The following is an 18,488-nucleotide window of genomic DNA, read 5'->3' as shown; positions in this document are numbered from 1 at the left end:
GAGATTAACCCTAAAAAATATTTTAAAAACCCATTTTCTGCTCATTTGAAATGAAAGTACTTTTTAAAAAACAATCCCAAATAAAGCTTAAAGATACTCTTTACATATCAAATTGTTTGCATGTTAGGTATATGCTTGCATACCATGCACAATATGATTGCAAATCACACACCTAACACCCCACGGATCGCAATTTTAATGCTGCTTGAACACAAATTTTATGCGTATCAAATTGCGCATTATACTATTTTTGGTAAGTATGATAGTTGATCTATTCAGGTCAGTTGGGTCACATCCTGATCCGGGCTCTACCACATTCCAGGTTCAATTCCACCGTAGCACGATATTATCCGCTTTGGATCCCAATCACGCCCTCACGGTTTTGTTTCTAGAAACTCACACGAGAACTTCACAGTGGATCATCCATCCTAGTCGCTCTCGCGCGAACTCGCTTAACTTCAGAGTTCTAATGAACTTCGAAGCCAGTGAGCTCCCAAAAGGCCTAGGATCCACTTCCCTAGACGTTGTAGGATCTAACAAGTCGAATTCATGACATGCTGACCTTTATTTTATTTTAAAGCCAGCAAGTTACATAGAAACCGGTTGGAACATGTCCTTTTATGCGGTAGACGGTAGTCAAATTGTAAAACTATTCCGTTTAGCAAAAATTTAATTACTATTATCACTTAGAAATATGTAAATAATCTCAACTGTAGATTTGTTAAGCTAAGCATGTTACTAACATATTGATCAAAGATTATTGCTTTGCAAATGACTTGGAAACTACAAGAATACCATCTGAACAATCATTCATACATGCATAGAGCTATTAGTCAACTATCTCATTGCTTTACCCTAACCATCTGAGGAGGTTGATGGATTTGCAGAATTCAAGCTTTTGACTCCATTTCTCTCGGAGGCACCAAACCACCTGAAGCAGCAGCTACATTATCCGATTCAGTTGCCTCCGCTGCCTCTCTGAACTTCTTGTAAATATCACTTTTGTAAAATTTTCTTGTCCTAATTACCAAAATAAAAGAAACAAGGCTCCCAAAAAATGCCACTGCAGCCATTATAATGAAAGCCAATTTGTAGCATTGCACCCCCACACAACGTAAGTCCTCCCCTGCTTTTCTAGTCCTTCCCAAAGCCTTCAATTGCTTCAAGGCCTCCGCATCGTATAAATTTCCGGCCACTTTGACATTGAGAAGATAAGCCCCAATAGGGCTAGCAGCACCACTAACATTGATCAGAGTAGCGTAGTACTTGAGGCCAAAGATCTCCGATACGATGGCGAAAATCAATGGCCATTGTGCCCCAAAACAGAACCCAATGATTACCGAAGCAAAGTAAAGAGAATTGGGGACGCCAAAGGCTATGAGAAGATGGCCAACACATGACAAGAGAAGCACAAGAGTGAGCATGAGGGGCCGAGGGAACATGTATTTTTTCAAAAGCACTTCCGAGGAGAAGCCAGAAGTGACTCTTCCGAGGTAATTCCATATGCTCACCAGAGATATAAAAGTGCTTATGCTGTCAGATGGGTAACCTAATGAGCTCCCAATCTGACCCAAGTTGTCGATGGCGGTTAAAGTCCCACCGACACCACAGCTTGTGGCAAGGAACAAGATCAGCATGTCGATGCTGAAAACTGCTTGCAGTATGGTGTAGTCCTCACCTCTATTCGGCCGGCTGAAGCAGCAAGAAGTTGGCTTCTGCTGGCTCTGTGTTTGTGCAGACTCTGCAGCAAGTGGCGGTGCTACTTCAACAGGAGGAGGAGGAGGAGCTGGAATTGGATTCTCAGCTACTACTTTGAGCTCAGATTGATCGTTCAACGCTCTTATTTTACTCTTTCGGATCTTCAATTCTTCGAATATAACAACGCTGAGGGGTAGACAGAGTAACAGAGTCACAAATGAAGCACTTGCGATGTACTCAATTCTTGAAAATTTGAGCTTGTGCTGTATAATAATTATAGCCATGAGAAATCCAGCTAGGCCGAGAGTAATGTAGAGAAGATTGTAGAAAACCTTGAGCTCATTTGATTGTCTGACGTACTTTATCAACCGAATAATCGGAAGAAACACCGTCGAAACAGAAGCCGGAAGCCAACCAATTAACAAAATCAGAGACTTTACGTCGTTTCCATAGAAAGCATGGAAGAGCTGCGTGATAATTGCACCACTCAGGCCAACAAGTCCCTTCAAAATCCCCAGAACACTGCCTCTACTTTCCGGGAAATTCTTCACACAGCTCACCACCGCGCCGGTGTTTGCAAACGTCTGTGAATTTGCACCTATGCAGATGTACAGACACATCTGCCACATGCGAGGCTTCGACGTCCGACCAGTCACCGCCAGCCATATCATGAAGTACCCGAAAAAGTTCATCAGCGCCCCGATTAACAGCACTACCCATGGCCCTGTTACCTCGTTGATGAGCCCGGCTATGATCCCGACATTACCTCCCAAGTCCTTGAAGAAGCTTAGAAGATTGACTGTCGTTTGATCATAGCCTAAAGAGGTTTTGACCTCATTTGAGTAGAGGCCGAACATGTACGTCGCGCCGGACATGGATAAGATAAGCATTGATGCAAAAACCATGAACCATCTGCCATGGAGAACTTGAAAGCCAAAGCTCCTCATCTCCTTGTTCCCAAAACCCGAGGTGAACTCAGCCGCCACCATATTTTTTTTGTTCTGGATAAGAATTTCCAACACTCTTGGGGTTTTGAGTTGTTACTTATAGCAGTATAGTGCATCTCCAATGTGTGTGTATATATATATATATATATATATTTAACAGATTGGCTGGAAGGGAGTGAGAACTGGATGTTTCACATTGACTATAAAGTTGGCCCACCTCAAGGAATCGTTGAAAGGTTTTTTTTATTTAGTGTGCACTGCAGACTTTGCATCCAGTTTGTGCTCCTTTTGCAACATGTGAAAACGCTTTTTGTACAAATTAACCATATGCATACAGACAAATTTACGCGATGTGAGGACAAAAGTTACAGTAAGGTTGCGGATCGCGTACCTAATACATATAAGGTATTTTTATATAAACATGATATTTCTTGTATTTTGGTCTTATTGATCAATTCGAGGCGCAAACTTATCTAGTGTAAAAATTAACCTAGTTAAGCAGCCTACCAAAATTTCTAGCAAGTTGATTTTGATTAACAAAAATAAAAATTTGATGACTAATTTAGCAGACGTCAACATTCTTTGTAAAAGGAATCTGATTCAATAGTGTAAATTAACCATATGCATATATACACTAACGTGATGTGCATTCTGCACGATCATTGTATACAAAAAATTTCGATAAAGATGACATAAGTAAGGTACTTCTCAGAAACGTATGAGATTAGAACTGAAATGGAATAGGATTCCTTGAAAAGTAAGAAAGCTATTTTACAAAACTAGAATATTTGTGGAAACAAAGAAACTAACCAAGAAAATATTCCTTCATGGACATATGAATTGTGAATGTGCATTAAACCAACATGTTACACGAGGCCGGCGGCAACTTCTAAAGTTTTTGAAATCCAGTCCTAACTAGGATAATATTCTATCACTGATATTCTATATGTATTAATCTCACTAAATTTTACGTCGATTCGATCAAATGTGAAAACTGAGTCTTAATCTCATTATTTAGTTACTCTTAATTAAAGAAATAACAAATTTGTTGACTAGTTTCGTAGACATCAACAGTACTTGTGAAAGGAATCGTACTTTTGTTACTGTCAGTCAATCTTGAATTAGACAACCATGACCATTACCCTGCTTTTGTGCTGTAATCTTCTGCATAATTTGCAGCTCGGGAACCCCAAAATATCTTTGAAAGTTGACTGAGCGTGCTTGCTGGAGTTACACATCTTGTAAGGAAGGTTATATGCTGATTTGCACAGCTGGCTTTGGAGCATTATTGGCTTCCATTTTAGTCAAGTTCAAGTTGGTTTAATAAAATTTAATTAATAAAGTGTTGAATGGCAGTATTAGTTTAAAATTTAAGTTAGATGAAAGTTGATGTACATCATATCGGCAATATAAATAGTAATTCAATTTAGTTATAAATTCATACTAGATCATTCCTCTCATTAATATAAGATTTATTATTGTCATATTTCTTCATGTATGATGAATTTTCAAGTATAATACGTAGACAATACAAATCAAATAATATAAAATATGTGTGGCTGTTAAATTTCACACGTGCGACAACTTATTCTAATGCCTTCAAAAGAAATATTTGATAAAGGCTTAAATGGCAAAATAGTTCGACTAGAACATTACACGTAATAAAAGTAAAAGTTAAGTACTAAATTTAAATATACATTATGTTTTAATTTAATTATTTTGTCATTCAGCACTGTAACAACCAACGCCACAAGAACATTCCAAAACGTGTTTTTCAACGTTTACTTATGCTTTTCTGGCGCCTGCCCTTTTATCTCGATTGGATGCACTTATTAAAGTGGAAATCGTAAAAGCAAAGATATTCATCACCTCAAGCAAGACCTTTCACAACCAGTTACACATTGAGATGTAAGATAACCGATTAAAAGCTGGTCACGTCACAATTTTTAATCCGTACCGTGGAGTCGTGCGCCATTTTATATGGCCAATAATATGCATATGGCACCTCAACTAATTATTTAGTTTTTGTAACACTACTCTTTTTCATTTAAGAAAAGCAATAACAAAGAATTCATTGATAGGATTGTGGTCCTACTCCACTACACATGCCTTGAAAAAACACTTTCACCCCAAAGATTGAAAACTCGTGCTCATAAATTTACAAAAGAATAAGAAATGAAAGCTCAATTGATGTACACTTTTGAATTCTATGAGCATCTCTATTGAAAATGTCAAAAGATAATTGTTAAATGTTAATTTGATTGTTGATGTAGTAATGTCAATTTTTTTTTCAACCTATATGTTTTTTTTTTTTTGGTTATAAATGATATTTATATAACCTGTTTAAAAAAAATCAATAAAAATACATTTTTTAAGATTTATAATTAGTGTAAACAGGACCTACATAATAAAATAATTAAAGAATTAATTGATATTACTTTTTTCAAATGTCAAATTTGACAGCAAAAGACTCATATATCATTTCTTGTAGGATTGACATACGGTTAGATTTTTTTTCCTACTTTCAAATTTAATTGTGTGTTATTCTACTTAGAATTTAACATATTCTTTAGAGACGGTCTAGCAAACAAACAATTGTTTTGCCTAATTATGATCTCACCAACTGCGTCATATTCCCGTCAGACCCCTGTTCCTCGGATACAATTTGATCCTTCTTCGGCCAAATCTCAATTTGTGGAAAGCCTTCGATGACTTCCTTATGAAAACATCAATTTTTATTTAACGCAAAAGACAACTTTAGGTGAAAAATTTCAAGGGAAGACCCGTATTTTGGGAATATGACATGAAAAATCAAATACCAATACGGTATGATTTGACTATATCTTAAGCTCCAAATCTTGTCTTTTAGGAGCTTTGGATAAGGGAAGATATTTGAGTGGGGGTGATGATTTTTCTAACATGATAAATACTATAATACGAATCAACTTCGAAAGCAAATTTCGACTGGATACAAATATTAGTTTGGTTTTAAATACAAACGATTTAAATTTAATATATCAAACACGTTTAGCTTATCTAGTATCACACGACAAAAAGAGGTGGATACATTTCATTAATCAACAAGAACAATTACAAAGGATGACACGTGGATATATTTTCTTCAATAATCAGTATATTGATTTGGAGTTAATTTGCACAGAGAAACATAATAAGTAAATCGCTATTTGACTACCACAAGCACCATAATTAAGAATGTTTCCCAAAGACGATAAAAGCAATAAATATATTATGGGACACACAATCATCACCAACAAGTGAGACCATGTTAAAGCCATCAATGACAGACAATGCAACATATGATACCACATGTACATGTATGGACTTAAAGGGTTTTTTTTTTTTTTTTTTTTTTTTTTTTTTTGTTTTTGTTATGATTTTGGATCAAGTGAACTTTTGAAATCATAGAGGGAGTGTGTCATCAAGTTTTGGAATAATCTTGTGTTATTGAATTTCAAATTAGGGTTGATTAGTAGTAGGCACAGAGTAGAAGTAACAGGAATTAAAACATATTTTCGGGTCAAATCATCCATGCATTCGAATGGACAATCAAAGATGCGTGGATGTTTTGTGACCAAATTCCAAAATCCAGATTTGAATGGCATTGGTTTAAGTATTTGACAATTCAATCAGATTGGACCACATAATGAATGATTGGTTTCTTCTGGCTTCAAGGGTATTTGAATTATTGGGGAGTAGTCAGTATATTTGTCTTTAAGTTCGACTTAACCTGCCTAATTAGTAGGAGTTTTTATGCCTAATTAGTAGAATTATTTATGCCTCGCCTTTTCAGAAGGCCCAACTGCAGGACCAGTTTCCAGTTTTGCTTGCCCAAGTAGTAAGGGTTTAAGCAAGTCTGGGCTTGGTTGGGAAAGTTTGACCATGTACTGAGTTCATGCAGCTCTAATGGACAGGTTGGCCTTTTTCGCCTAGAGGAGAATTATTTCCCTTCTTAATCACTTTATCTTTCACTTCCTGTCTATTTAAACAGTTAAGATTAAGTCACATTAACATCTTATATTGATTTTTTTATAAGGACAAAAAGACAAAAAACAAAGTGTGAGAGGAAGGGAGGGAAGATGATGGAAATAGGAGGAGAGAGAATCCTACTTCTTTTTGCCTTTGTCGTTGCAGTACTAGCATAAGTTGTTGGCAATTTTGTTGGCGACTATGAGTTCTTGATGTGTACAAGACTCACTTGCATCAACGGCCAAAGTCAACCACACATCTATGGGTGATCTAAGTTTCACTTGTATTTTCTGCTAGTCTCTATTAAGTTTGCATCAGATTGTACATAACTTATCTCAACCTAACGTAACTAGGGTTTTGCATAAATCAGTCTTCTTTACACAGTTTATTACTTGCTTACATGTTAGAACTATCATACTTCTTGTCATAGACTCAAGTTTTCGTTATCCATGAAACAGTCTAACAAATGGACGGTCAAGATCAAGTATTACATTAGATATGTCAAAAGAATGAAACTCAGATACAAGCCTTTTTTTTTTTTCCTCTTTCTCCAGATAGAGAAAGATCAGACGAAATTAGCTATTGGGCAATAGTCACATGCGAGGCACTTACTCTCTCCAAATGGGGGTTAGATGGTCATGCCCTTGTTTGTAAATTAATTGGTCGCTCATTGGCCTGCATTGAGATGTTTGCTTAATACTGTATTTAGATTAAGCTAGTGACCATTTTTAAGTCCATTTAGATATGAGATCGACACAGGAAAATGCCTAATGGAACTCCTTCGATTAGGAAAGGGATAGCTCAACTCCTGGATATATCTGTTCTATTATTTTATTTTGCGAACATAATTGCCACCAATTTTTTTTTGTTCACTTGTGATGTATCCAATATGGCCGTCTCATTGTTAATTAGAACATTTCTTGATTGCTTAATTAGCACATACACAGCAAATCAAATGTCAAACAGTCCGTCTACGATCAAGTAGTTATGGGTTGTTATATTGTATGGCTGTCTGAACGTTTATAGTGTTATTATAGTTTATAATTGTGGAAAAACACAATATCACGTTTTATTCAATGCAACGTGAAATGAACGAGTGAGATTAAAAAAAACATATCATATACATTTTGCACTTTTATCTACTCTGTAATATATTGGTACACTTGAAAATCGCCTGATATTATAGTCACACGCGCCTTATTTAGTGTGTGACATTAATTCATTATCCTGACAACAAGAGATAATAGGTCCAACACAAGAATCAGAGTTAGTAAAGCCAAAGGTTTCAGTCCATGAAGTACAAAACAGAAGATAACTACGTACCATTGTCGCTAACCATCCGTTTTAAAGGGACGATTACTGTGGCAGTTACTGGCTACCTACCATGGAATCCAGACCATATTTCTGTCTTCTCATTGCTCAAAGTTCTTTGATTTGTCTAAGTCATCATATATTGTTATGTAATTGTCAATTTATAACCTTAACTTATGTCGAATCTTCAACTATATATAGTTACCATATTTTTCCTATAATTGCATGGCCCATTGCTCCAGTCAAGCCAACAAAAGCCGGCCTCCTTGTAACATACACAGTTGTCTTTGCTCAGATTCATACGTAGCTAGCTCTTTCCTTCCTCTCACTTCTGTTACTGTCTAGGCTTTAATTTCTTCCACAAACTTTAGTTCTGAGGGGGAAAGACGTTAGTTAGCTATGGAGGATGATGCTAAGAAATTGGAAGAAGGTCTTCATAAGAAGGATGATGATTTGATTGACAAAAAAGTAACAACACGTAGTGATCGTAATGGCAGTGGAGATTTCATTGCCCATGATCATGAGGATGAGGAGAGGAAGAAAGTGGATGCGGTGGCTCCTCTGGAAGAGAAGGAAATCAGGGAGGAGCAACCAGTTCTAGTGGTTAAGCAAAAGAGCAAGAGAGTTGCTACTTTGGATGGATTTAGAGGCCTTACCATAGTGGTACGTACATTTAAGTTAGAGTCTACTATATGCTTTGTCATTGGATTTCACATACTCAACCGTTATGCTTCACAATCTAACAACATCATTCGTTATGTATTGAATATCACTTAACCAACTATTAAGGTTATTACTGTGTAATTAACAACATATCATAATTTGAACGCTCTGGTAAGAGAACATTTTGCTCACATCTGTATGTGCACATGTAGGTGATGATATTGGTAGATGATGCTGGAGGAGCATATGCGCGTATTGATCACTCACCATGGAATGGATGCACATTGGCTGATTTCGTGATGCCCTTCTTCCTCTTCATTGTAGGCGTCGCTATAGCCCTTGCTTTCAAGGTATACCATATACATACACACTGCTCCTTTCAAGTTTTTTTTTTTTGAGTCACATTGGAGGGTTTTAAACTTCGAACGTACGTTATCTACTATCCATCACCCTACACAACCTCACCGCTAGGCTAACCCCAGCGGCTTCTTTCAAGTTCTTTTATCGCGCTTGCATATTATGTAACGCACACTACTAAATACATAAGGTAATTAGTAATCTTATTACCTTTGGACTTTTGGTTAATTAAGTCTAGCTAGATGGCAGAAGTGAACAAATTCTTAATATACTCCTTAAGCAAATTGGATCATTGCCATAACTACCAAATATGTGAAAATTTTCCATTTTGCAGAAAATTCCGAAGATAAATGATGCAGTGAAGAAGATTATCCTAAGGACATTGAAGCTCATGTTTTGGGGAATTATTTTGCAAGGTGAAAGTCCTCTGTCAAGAAAAAAGCCTTCCTTTTCAAGAAACTTTGTTTAAATAATAACACATCGAATTTGTTGTTGTTCCAAATTTCAATTCTCTCATTCTCATGTGTTTGCAGGAGGATACTCCCATGCCCCCGATGATCTTGCTTATGGAGTTGACATGAAACAAATCCGATGGTTCGGCATCCTCCAGGTATTTCCCTCAACCCAAATTTATGTTTAAGCTTTTTTTTTTCTGATGAAACTCACTTAAGGACTAATTAATCTGACGTTTCCAAATCTAATCTCCTCGTGTTGTGTATGTGTTGGTAAAATGGCGGGCAGAGAATAGCATTAGTTTACTTTGTTGTTGCTCTAATTGAGACAGTCACCACCAAGCTCAGACCAACTTTACTTGCCCCTGGACACACCTCGATTTTCACTGCATACAAATGGCAGTGGTGAGTTATATAACAGAGTATGCCCTTAATTCAAATTTAATATCTTTGTTCTATGTGAATATATATTTTTTTACCATTCTGCAGGATTGGAGGGTTCGTCGCATTCCTTGTCTACATGATCACAACATTTTCATTATACGTTCCAGATTGGAGTTTTCTGGTAGACGAACAGGACGGACCGAAAAAATTCTTGGTATGTATATTTGTTTCGGACTAACCATATCGGAAGCTTTCAGCATACATTACAAGTTCTGGCACTGCTTAACATTTACCTTTTTTTTTTTTTTTTCCAGGTGAAGTGTGGGATGAGAGGACATCTGGGACCTGCCTGCAATGCCGTTGGATATGTGGATCGACAGGTCTGGGGAATAAACCATCTCTACACACAACCCGTCTGGAGACGCTTGAAGGTTAGCTCTTAGCTCTACTTGATGCAGTTTTATACCGAGTGCACTACATTGTGTTTGTGTATGCGTATTTATAATAGAGGCGTGACTTACAGCAAGGGTTTGTTACTTGTAGCTCAAGTCATTACGAGCATTTATGCATGAACCTGAGGTCCTGCGTTATGAGTTTGTTGTTAATATAATATGATTTTTAATTTGTATGTGACAATTTTGTAGGCCTGCACGCTTAGCTCTCCGAGTGATGGTCCTCTTCGAAAGGGTGCTCCAGATTGGTGCAGGGGGCCATTTGAACCTGAAGGCTTGTTGAGGTATGTCAGTTGACCAACACTAAAACCAGGGAAAGTACATACTTGTAAGGAACAAATGTGAAACTTAACCACTTTTGGTTACTCTTCTTTCGCAGTTCGATTTCAGCTATCCTTAGTGGCGTCATTGGCATCCATTATGGCCACATTTTGATCCATTTCAAGGTTACCCATCTCTCTAAACTCGCAGATTACTGCAGTACTTCTCAGTTAAATTTGAAATTTCAATAAGGATGATGAAGTTGGGTTCTCATGCAGGGTCACGCGGAGAGGCTCAAACAATGGGTCTCAGTGGCTGTTGTCTTGATCATCATAGCCGTCATTTTACATTTCACAGACGGTAAGCTTCCTTCCCTTTTTGGTGCCTTCTTGGCTACGCGTACGTCTCAAGCAATCTATGTTTTTAAGTTTTCTTAATTAACGTGTCCCCTCGCTTTCAGCTATTCCTATCAACAAGCAACTCTACAGCTTCAGCTATGTTTGTTTCACCGGCGGTGCAGCTGGACTAGTTTTTTCTGCATTTTACTTATTGGTAAGCCAGTTAAATATGTTCAATCCCGTTCACATTTTCATTTCAAGTGCAATTTAGAAACTAATGCAGGGATAATTAATGACTATCTGCTATATGATGCACAAACAGATCGATGTTTGGGGCTATCGGACGCCATTTTTGTTCCTAGAGTGGATAGGAATGAATGCAATGCTGGTGTTTGTGATGGCAGCTCAGGGCATCTTCGCAGCATTCGTAAACGGATGGTATTATGAATCCGAAGACAACAACCTAGTAAGTAGTGTACCAACCCTCCTTGTAAAAAATCATACAAAATTGCTTTTCTTCGTAACAATTTCCCGGAACTGTTTACAGGTGAACTGGATCCAAAACCATGTTTTCATCGATGTGTGGCACTCAGAGAGGCTGGGAACCCTCTTATATGTGATATTTGGTGAGATCTTGTTCTGGGGAGTAGTTGCAGGCATCTTGCACAAATTGAAGATATATTGGAAGCTCTAGAACCAGAAATTGTTGTCACATTCGAGAACTGATTTCCGTCCACCTCGTTTCTCTTTCCCCACACTTTTCGTCTACTTTTGTTTGTTGATCCTCCATAGAGGTGTGCGGAAATCACTATTTCCTTTACCCTTCATGGGTTCTTTTGGGCATGGATTTTGTGTTTTTTATTATCTAGTGAATAGATTCTTCATGTTTTCTATTATCTTGTGCGCTTATTATACAAAATGTAGTAGTATGTGTACAAAATCCCCCCAAAAAGTATGTGAATTATCAATTAGTGTTGCAAATCTTTATAGAAAATTGAAGTGTCCAGCAGTGCTCAACTTGGAGTGAATGCAATAGGTGAACCTATCTGCAGTCAGTGAAAGTTCTCCAACTTTGTGACCTGAAACACCTTCTTTTTTTTTCTTTAAAGCATGAGAAAAAGACTCTTGTGAATTGAAAGAAGCCACCGATTACCACGGGATGGCTCAATGATTGGAAATGAATTTCAGGCTTGTATCTTGGGTTCGATTCTTGATGTTAATGAATCGCATGATGGTGGCTAAAGGAAGACTGAAATACCGCTATGAGTCTTCCTAAGCCCTGGAATGATGGACTAGCTGACCGTGGCGTCCCCGTTTTCGAATTGAAATAAACCACCACAATAATGGCCACAACAAGACAACATGCATAAATTTGTAAGGACCAATGGTGCTAGGAACCCTGTCCTGCCCGCCAAAATGTTCCAAGATTGATGCAGATATTTAAGAGTAAAAAGGATTGGAAATTGGAATCAGCATAAAAAGAGACATGGAGAGAAATACATCAACGGTGTTGCTGCCTCGTAGCCAGTTGGGGTATCTTCTAGTGTCAATCTTTCATCACGTGAGGAAAAACCAACATTACTATGCGAGAAAACTTAATTAGTAACTGGTTATAAATAAACAAAAAAATATATAACCGGAAATAACTGAGAATATCTTGTGTTTTGGATCTCCTAAAACTTCCTATTATTATCACTCCCTAAGACCATCTCCAACCTTTGGGCTAAAAGCCAAATTCTCCAATCATTCTGGCCTAAAATTTTAGCCCGGAATTATTAAATAATGAACTTAGGCTAATTTTTTTCTTAAATCAAATTTAAAAAATAAATAAATATGTAGACTATCGTAAATTAATTTTATGAACATTTTAATCTAAAAATATTTAAATTCCGATAAGTATTGAAAAATCACTAAATTTTCCGCAAAGCAAGCCTTCAACTTTCACCAACCGTTCAACTTTCATCAATCATCCTCTATATAAACATAGGTCCAATTTAGTTGATCACACAATCTTTCAACCTTCAATCATCCTTTATATAAACATAGGTCCAATATTAGTTGATCACACAATCTTTCAACCTTCAATCATCCTTTATATAAACATAGGTCCAATATTAGTTGATTACACAATTTTTCAACCTTCAATCATCCTCTATATTCACCAATCTTTCATCTTTCAAAGAGTTTTTGTTTCCTAAAAATCCTCAATATCTCATAAATGGGTGATAGAAGAAGGCGTAGCAAGGCAATGCAGATGACACAATACCAAGCAAGGCTTGACATTGAAGATGCAGAATTGATCAACGTTGAAGCTGAACTTGTAAACTCATTTATGCAATATGAGCACCATGGCGAATCTAGCCATCGCGGTTCTGTCACGGGGCGTTCATTTGTGCAGCGTGATAGAGAAGAGTATCATGAACAAATGATGAAAGATTATTTCATCAAGCGTTCGAGATTTCCTGCTCATGATTTTCGGAGGCGGTTTCGAATGAGGAGAGAACTGGTAGAAAGATAAATTAGAAGAATTGTAAGATAAATTTGAGTTTTATGTGGATGTTTGAACAAATACATAGGTATTTACCGAGTTTTTGGGTGAATTTTGAATTAAATAATTTTTTTTAATTATTTTAGCCGTTGGATTTAAATTTGGGCCATTACATTTATTTTTTTTACCGTTAGATTTGATCATATTCGATCTCAGCTGTTGGATTCAATATATTTTAAAATAACATATTTTTTAACAATAAAATTTGAATATGGACCGTTGGATCATATTTGATTATATTTTTTTAAAATAACATATTTTTTAAGCCGTTAAATTTGATTGTATTCGATCTCAACTAACGGTCCTTAAATGCTGACCATTTGATGCGGAAAAAAACCATTGGGCTCGGGGAAGTGGCCGACAGGGGCCCTAACAATGAGGCCCCCGTTGTCGGGAGCTAAACGAAGGCGGGCCGCGTGGGGCACATAGGCAAGTGGGTGGGCCATGACTAGCCCAAAGTTTGGCGAGTCCACGCATTTGGGGTTGGGGGGGTAATTTAGCATTCAGCCCAGGGTAGGAGGAGGTCTAAAAGGAATAGTGCAACAATGACCATTTGAGGTAAAAAGTAAAGGATAAAAAACACGTTAAAGGCAATCACAAAGTTCATGACAAAGACCCAATGTGTTGTTAACCCGATATAAAATATCAAGAAAGAATAATGATTATCTGTACAGCAGATATTTGTGGCAAAGAAAATTACAAGTTTGAAAGTCACTCTCAATCAGTACAGGTGATTTGGCATATTTTTTAGTTCCCTTGATGGAGTTGAAGAACATGTACAAAATATGTTCCTGTAACAGAACGCAATATGCGACCAAAGAACAGAAATACCTTAGTATCCTATGTATCGGAATTTTTAACTGTTCAATCTTGGTTATTGTAACTTTTAACCGTAAAATTTTAATCATTGTATCTTTAAGTAAAAATCGAACCGTTATAAATCTAAAACTCTAAGATGAAGGAGGATTCTCTTCTCTCTCATCCCCTCCTTTCTTTCCATGCGTTCATTCCATTGCCAAAGTGATTCAAGGCTCAAGATTAGGCCATGTCAACCACACTGTCAATTGCTTTGCAGGAGCTGGTAAATAGCACTTAAGAAAATTTCTGTAATGCGTTTTATTTTTTTCCAAGACAATATTCTAAATTACTCTAATCAACAAAAAGAAAATGGATTCAACTTGCTTATGAAAACGCTTACGCTGATACTGCTCTAGCCAACTGGCCTAACCATCATCACGAGAGAGAGTGAGAGAGAGAGAGAGAGAGAGAGTTGGCAATGGCAAATAGTTATTCTTTAATTTCTAATTATAAGTAAACTCGAGCCTGCAGAGGGTACATACAAAAAACATAAAAAGATAGGCTGCCTAGAAGTGTTGATCCAACTGACCAAACTACATCCATCCATCACGAGAACCTTACTTCTTCAACTATAATACAACATGAAAGAGATGGCACCCTATCTGTTATCTACCTTTTTACAACAATATGCAGGTGCCATGACGAGAGCTCTACTCTCCCCTCCGTCTTCCGAGTTCTGACTACTCATTTCTTCGAGTTCTTACTGTACAGAGTTTGTACGCAGAAGCCGTAATATACGATATGCAACCCGCTTGGGCTTTTAACTGCATATATCCCATCTATCGTATTTAGGGATGTGGCGACCGGGCGAATAGTGCTGTGCAGAAACGCACAAGCATCCAAGAAATATAGCATTCGCATTTGTTATCAATCCCAACCCATCAGCATCTTCCAAACTTGTTCCTCAATCGTGCTCCTTGGAACTGACAAGCCAACTCCTTCGTCAATTAAGACTCTATAAACTTCCCATTCCCTATCTGCAATCAGATGCCGTCCAATCTTAGCCTGGAAAAGAAATAAGAAAATTGTAATTAACCCAATAGAGAAAGGTAAACAAAGAACCGAGTGATCATAACAGTAAATGTCTTCCAACTCTTGGCCGGAAACAATGACCTAAAGATAAAACTATGGAGCCTGTCTAGTTAGCACCATTAGCATATGCATGAATAAAACGAGATCATAATTTGTAAAACTATGATTTTTCTGTCCCATCAGTTGTTACAGGAGCTGGGATGATATTTTGTAAAAATTCGATAAAGTGAAGATAAGGAAGTACCGAAAAGACACCAACGTCCAGCATCTTGAAAGCAAGGGTGATATCATAAAAAACAAGAGGCCGGCCCTTGCCAGATAGTTCCACAGGGTTTGCAACAAGGAGCTCTGTGTCCGGACCGCGGTTAACAATAGCTACTCTGAGAGGACGAATCAGTTCCAGCTGCAAACGGGATGTCAATGCAGTCTGCTTGCTGGAGTCAACTATCTTCTTTCCATCAGCTTGCATGACGAACAAGTCAATCTCACAGTGCCTTTTTGGTTTTATAGAGAAGCGCCCATAAGAGATCTGGTTTGTCGCAGCGTTTAAATATCATTATCACAGAATTATATAGTGCGTTCCTTTCTTGATGCAAATGTTGCGTTAGTTATGTACCTGAATATTGTAATCCTTTAGCGTTCTCATTATATCATAAAGAAGACCTTTGTGGTCTATGCAACTGATTTGGACCAGCGTGTGACCAGGACTAAGCGTGTTATCCATAGTCACAGAAACACTTTTGGAAGTGAGTGATCCACTTCGGAGTTCTTTGGGCATTTCCAAATCAAACATGTCTTCTGTAATTGCAGTTGGAAGAAATGAAGATGCCTGCGAACATGCAGTAATCTCAGGGCCAACCATTTCAATTCCACAACTTATCATGGCGTCCCCCGTGACTTCTTTTAAGTAGTCATATACCTCCTCCTTTCTCTTATTTGTATGCATAAGTTCCCTGATAAGGTCACAGTTTCAGAAATTAAATCACTTACAAACACGAATAAGTTGAATGAGATGATTGCACCATTTAAAGATTCCTAACAGATCAACATAAAATGGTTCAGATTCAATATGAATGCTTAAAGTTCAGACCAATGGAATGTTTGAGTCATTCAACTTCTTCTATTCCGCGTGCAGGGCCTATTAAACTTGTAATATTCCCTATAATTCCATGGAACATCATGCTTTACAGAACAAATGAAGAAATAAGAACCTGGTGTCTGTGACGAAAAACAGGTCCATCACTTTCTCATCTGGAGTTGTGGATACCTTAACTTTCTTTATCGTCAGCTCAAGTTCACAGAGGACACCCGTCACATCTGCGCAAAAAATTAAAAGCATGTAAGCCACCGATTAATAACATATATAGTCCTGTGCCTCATGGAATGGTTCTCACAACACAGCAGAAGCAGTTTTTTTTCAAAGCACAGCAATACCAAACCAGCCCTTCATCTTGGCTCCTAAAAGTGGCTACTTTGAGATTGTTAGTTCGCATTTTGTCCCTATGAATTCTCAACAATCAAACAAAACTCGAATGGAAGTTCTCGAAAATTTCAACGGCACACCATAAAACCTTCCACCATGATGATCTTTTAATAAGATTAGCAATAAAGTGAAGAACAAAATTCTTCATTCAACCCCAATTTCTAAACAGTTTAAGAAACTTGCAAATATAGAAACAAGAATCGAATGCCGAACAGAAAATTACCATGCAAAAGTCCTCGTCGATTGTAGCAACAGAACTTGAGAAGGAACACATCAGGAGGCTTTGGGGGCTGCAATTCGGAGCGGTAGAACGAAATCCCAGAAGCCGAAGAACAAGAAGGGCAGGTCCCCACTAGCCTCTTCTTCAACAAACCCCACCTTGTCTCTGGACTCCCAATCACCCAAAACACTAAGTAGCACCATTTCCCATCCGTCGATACATCTTCATAGCACAAAACAGAAAGGGGAATTAGAAAAACACTTCCAAATTCAAGCACCCATTTTTTTTGTTTTCACAGAATTTGATCAACACACCCATAACCAGTTTCACAAATTCATAGAAAATCTCAGTAACCCCTGTCTGGTTTAGCAAAATAGAACATACCCATCAAACTGTTTTGAGAAAATACAAATACAAAAATGAAAGAGAGCCTAATCAATCCCCTGTTTGGTTGCTGAGAAAACAGAAGAAAGAAAATTTCACACCCAAAAGAAAAAATATTGAACCTTTACAAATTTTTTCTTCAGAAAGTGAGAAACACAACCAAAGTAATCAAATTTCGGATTCCTTTCTTTCCCTGCATATTCTGAGCAACCAAACAGCATGCAAGAAGAAGAAAAAACACAAATCCATTTGAGCAAATTTACCTCCCCGGACAATGCTAAGACCAAAGAAGAGAATGATGCGACACAAGTCACAACCCAAGCCAGTCTTGTCCGGACAATTGATTGTAATTACACTTGGGTCCCCTTCTTTCTCCGCCTGCGTGATGATCACCACATCATCATGCAGAATCCCCATCTCTTCTTCTTCCTCCTTTCAGTTCTTGGATTTGAAAGTTTGAATAAGAAAAACAGCTGTTCGGCTTTTGGAGTGATGTTCTTTGCTTCTGCGGAAGATGAACAGAGAGAGAGAGTTGAGTGCTGGGGGTTCCTTCTCCTTCCTCTTACTTCACACCTTCTGCTTCACTTGTTCTTCTTGTTGTCGTGGCTTTCTTATCACTGTATCTTAATCTTCAAGGCTCATGTTTTTATAGGTCTTGTGTATAATGGACACGAGATTATACTGGTTTCGTGGGCTTGAATCTCCAACCATAGGTCTACGCTATTATTCACACCGTAAAATCAAAAGGTTAGTTTTACCTCCGCTTTTTCGAACTCGATTTTAATTTAATTTAACTTTTTATAATTTAAAAGTCGTTATTCTATTCTTTAAAACTCATAATTCGTTTCATTTTTTCCTTAGAACTCGAGTTTGATTATATTTTGCTCCTTGAAACTTGAAAATCGTATTTATAAAGCTCAAAAATCTCTACATATTGCCTTAGATTTGTTAATTTCTTATGTGAGTTTGATTTGGATGTGCCAAGTTAATCAATTTTATTTTCATCTCTTCAATTTCTTTTAAACTAAGTATTCTTTAATTGTTGAATGTTAACACATAATAGAGATTTAAATCAAATATATTGCACATGTGGCATTGGGTGTTGCGCCCCAC

The 18,488-nt window shown here is 37.4% G+C and overlaps 3 protein-coding genes across 3 annotated transcripts; 1 reads left to right on the top strand and 2 right to left on the bottom strand.

The window, feature by feature from the left end:
* Positions 1-735: 735 nt before the first annotated feature.
* On the bottom strand, positions 736-2,775 carry LOC137744806 (protein NUCLEAR FUSION DEFECTIVE 4-like). Its single transcript, XM_068484605.1, has one exon. It carries the CDS (start codon positions 2,685-2,687, stop codon positions 891-893), a length of 1,797 nt encoding a protein of 598 aa, XP_068340706.1. The 5' UTR covers positions 2,688-2,775; the 3' UTR covers positions 736-890.
* Positions 2,776-8,217: 5,442 nt separating this feature from the next.
* LOC137746281 (uncharacterized) lies at positions 8,218-11,792 on the top strand. Its single transcript, XM_068486357.1, has 13 exons — positions 8,218-8,606; positions 8,819-8,956; positions 9,298-9,379; positions 9,497-9,573; positions 9,705-9,820; positions 9,905-10,013; positions 10,114-10,230; positions 10,444-10,535; positions 10,631-10,697; positions 10,791-10,872; positions 10,973-11,064; positions 11,173-11,316; positions 11,398-11,792. The coding sequence occupies exons 1-13, from the start codon at positions 8,343-8,345 to the stop codon at positions 11,542-11,544; spliced, it is 1,527 nt and encodes a 508-aa protein (XP_068342458.1). The 5' UTR covers positions 8,218-8,342; the 3' UTR covers positions 11,545-11,792.
* A 2,876-nt stretch (positions 11,793-14,668) lies between these two features.
* Positions 14,669-18,011, bottom strand: LOC137744913 (ACT domain-containing protein ACR10). The gene is made up of 6 exons (XM_068484728.1): positions 17,639-18,011; positions 16,995-17,213; positions 16,500-16,605; positions 15,905-16,241; positions 15,533-15,817; positions 14,669-15,261 (listed from the first exon to the last, which is right to left on the bottom strand). The coding sequence occupies exons 1-6, from the start codon at positions 17,790-17,792 to the stop codon at positions 15,124-15,126; spliced, it is 1,239 nt and encodes a 412-aa protein (XP_068340829.1). The 5' UTR covers positions 17,793-18,011; the 3' UTR covers positions 14,669-15,123.
* Between the last annotated feature and the right edge of the window lie 477 nt (positions 18,012-18,488).

Source organism: Pyrus communis, chromosome 9 (assembly GCF_963583255.1).
Source record: "Pyrus communis chromosome 9, drPyrComm1.1, whole genome shotgun sequence".
Taxonomy (NCBI): Eukaryota; Viridiplantae; Streptophyta; class Magnoliopsida; order Rosales; family Rosaceae; genus Pyrus; species Pyrus communis.
This window is presented reverse-complemented; position numbering and strand designations above follow the sequence as displayed.

What these genes read in the sequence shown, in the direction of transcription:
- LOC137744913 (XM_068484728.1), bottom strand. Translation starts at nt 17,792, where the DNA reads ATGGGGATTCTGCATGATGATGTGGTGATCATCACGCAGGCGGAGAAA. An exon ending in TTTTTCGTCACAGACACCAG is followed by an intron (nt 16,242 to 16,499) that starts GTTCTTATTTCT and finishes TGACCTTATCAG; the next exon opens with GGAACTTATGCATACAAATA. An exon ending in TAAAGGATTACAATATTCAG is followed by an intron (nt 15,818 to 15,904) that starts GTACATAACTAA and finishes GCGACAAACCAG; the next exon opens with ATCTCTTATGGGCGCTTCTC.
- LOC137744806 (XM_068484605.1), bottom strand. Translation starts at nt 2,687, where the DNA reads ATGGTGGCGGCTGAGTTCACCTCGGGTTTTGGGAACAAGGAGATGAGG.
- LOC137746281 (XM_068486357.1), top strand. Translation starts at nt 8,343, where the DNA reads ATGGAGGATGATGCTAAGAAATTGGAAGAAGGTCTTCATAAGAAGGAT. An exon ending in CTATAGCCCTTGCTTTCAAG is followed by an intron (nt 8,957 to 9,297) that starts GTATACCATATA and finishes TCCATTTTGCAG; the next exon opens with AAAATTCCGAAGATAAATGA. An exon ending in ACTGCATACAAATGGCAGTG is followed by an intron (nt 9,821 to 9,904) that starts GTGAGTTATATA and finishes ACCATTCTGCAG; the next exon opens with GATTGGAGGGTTCGTCGCAT.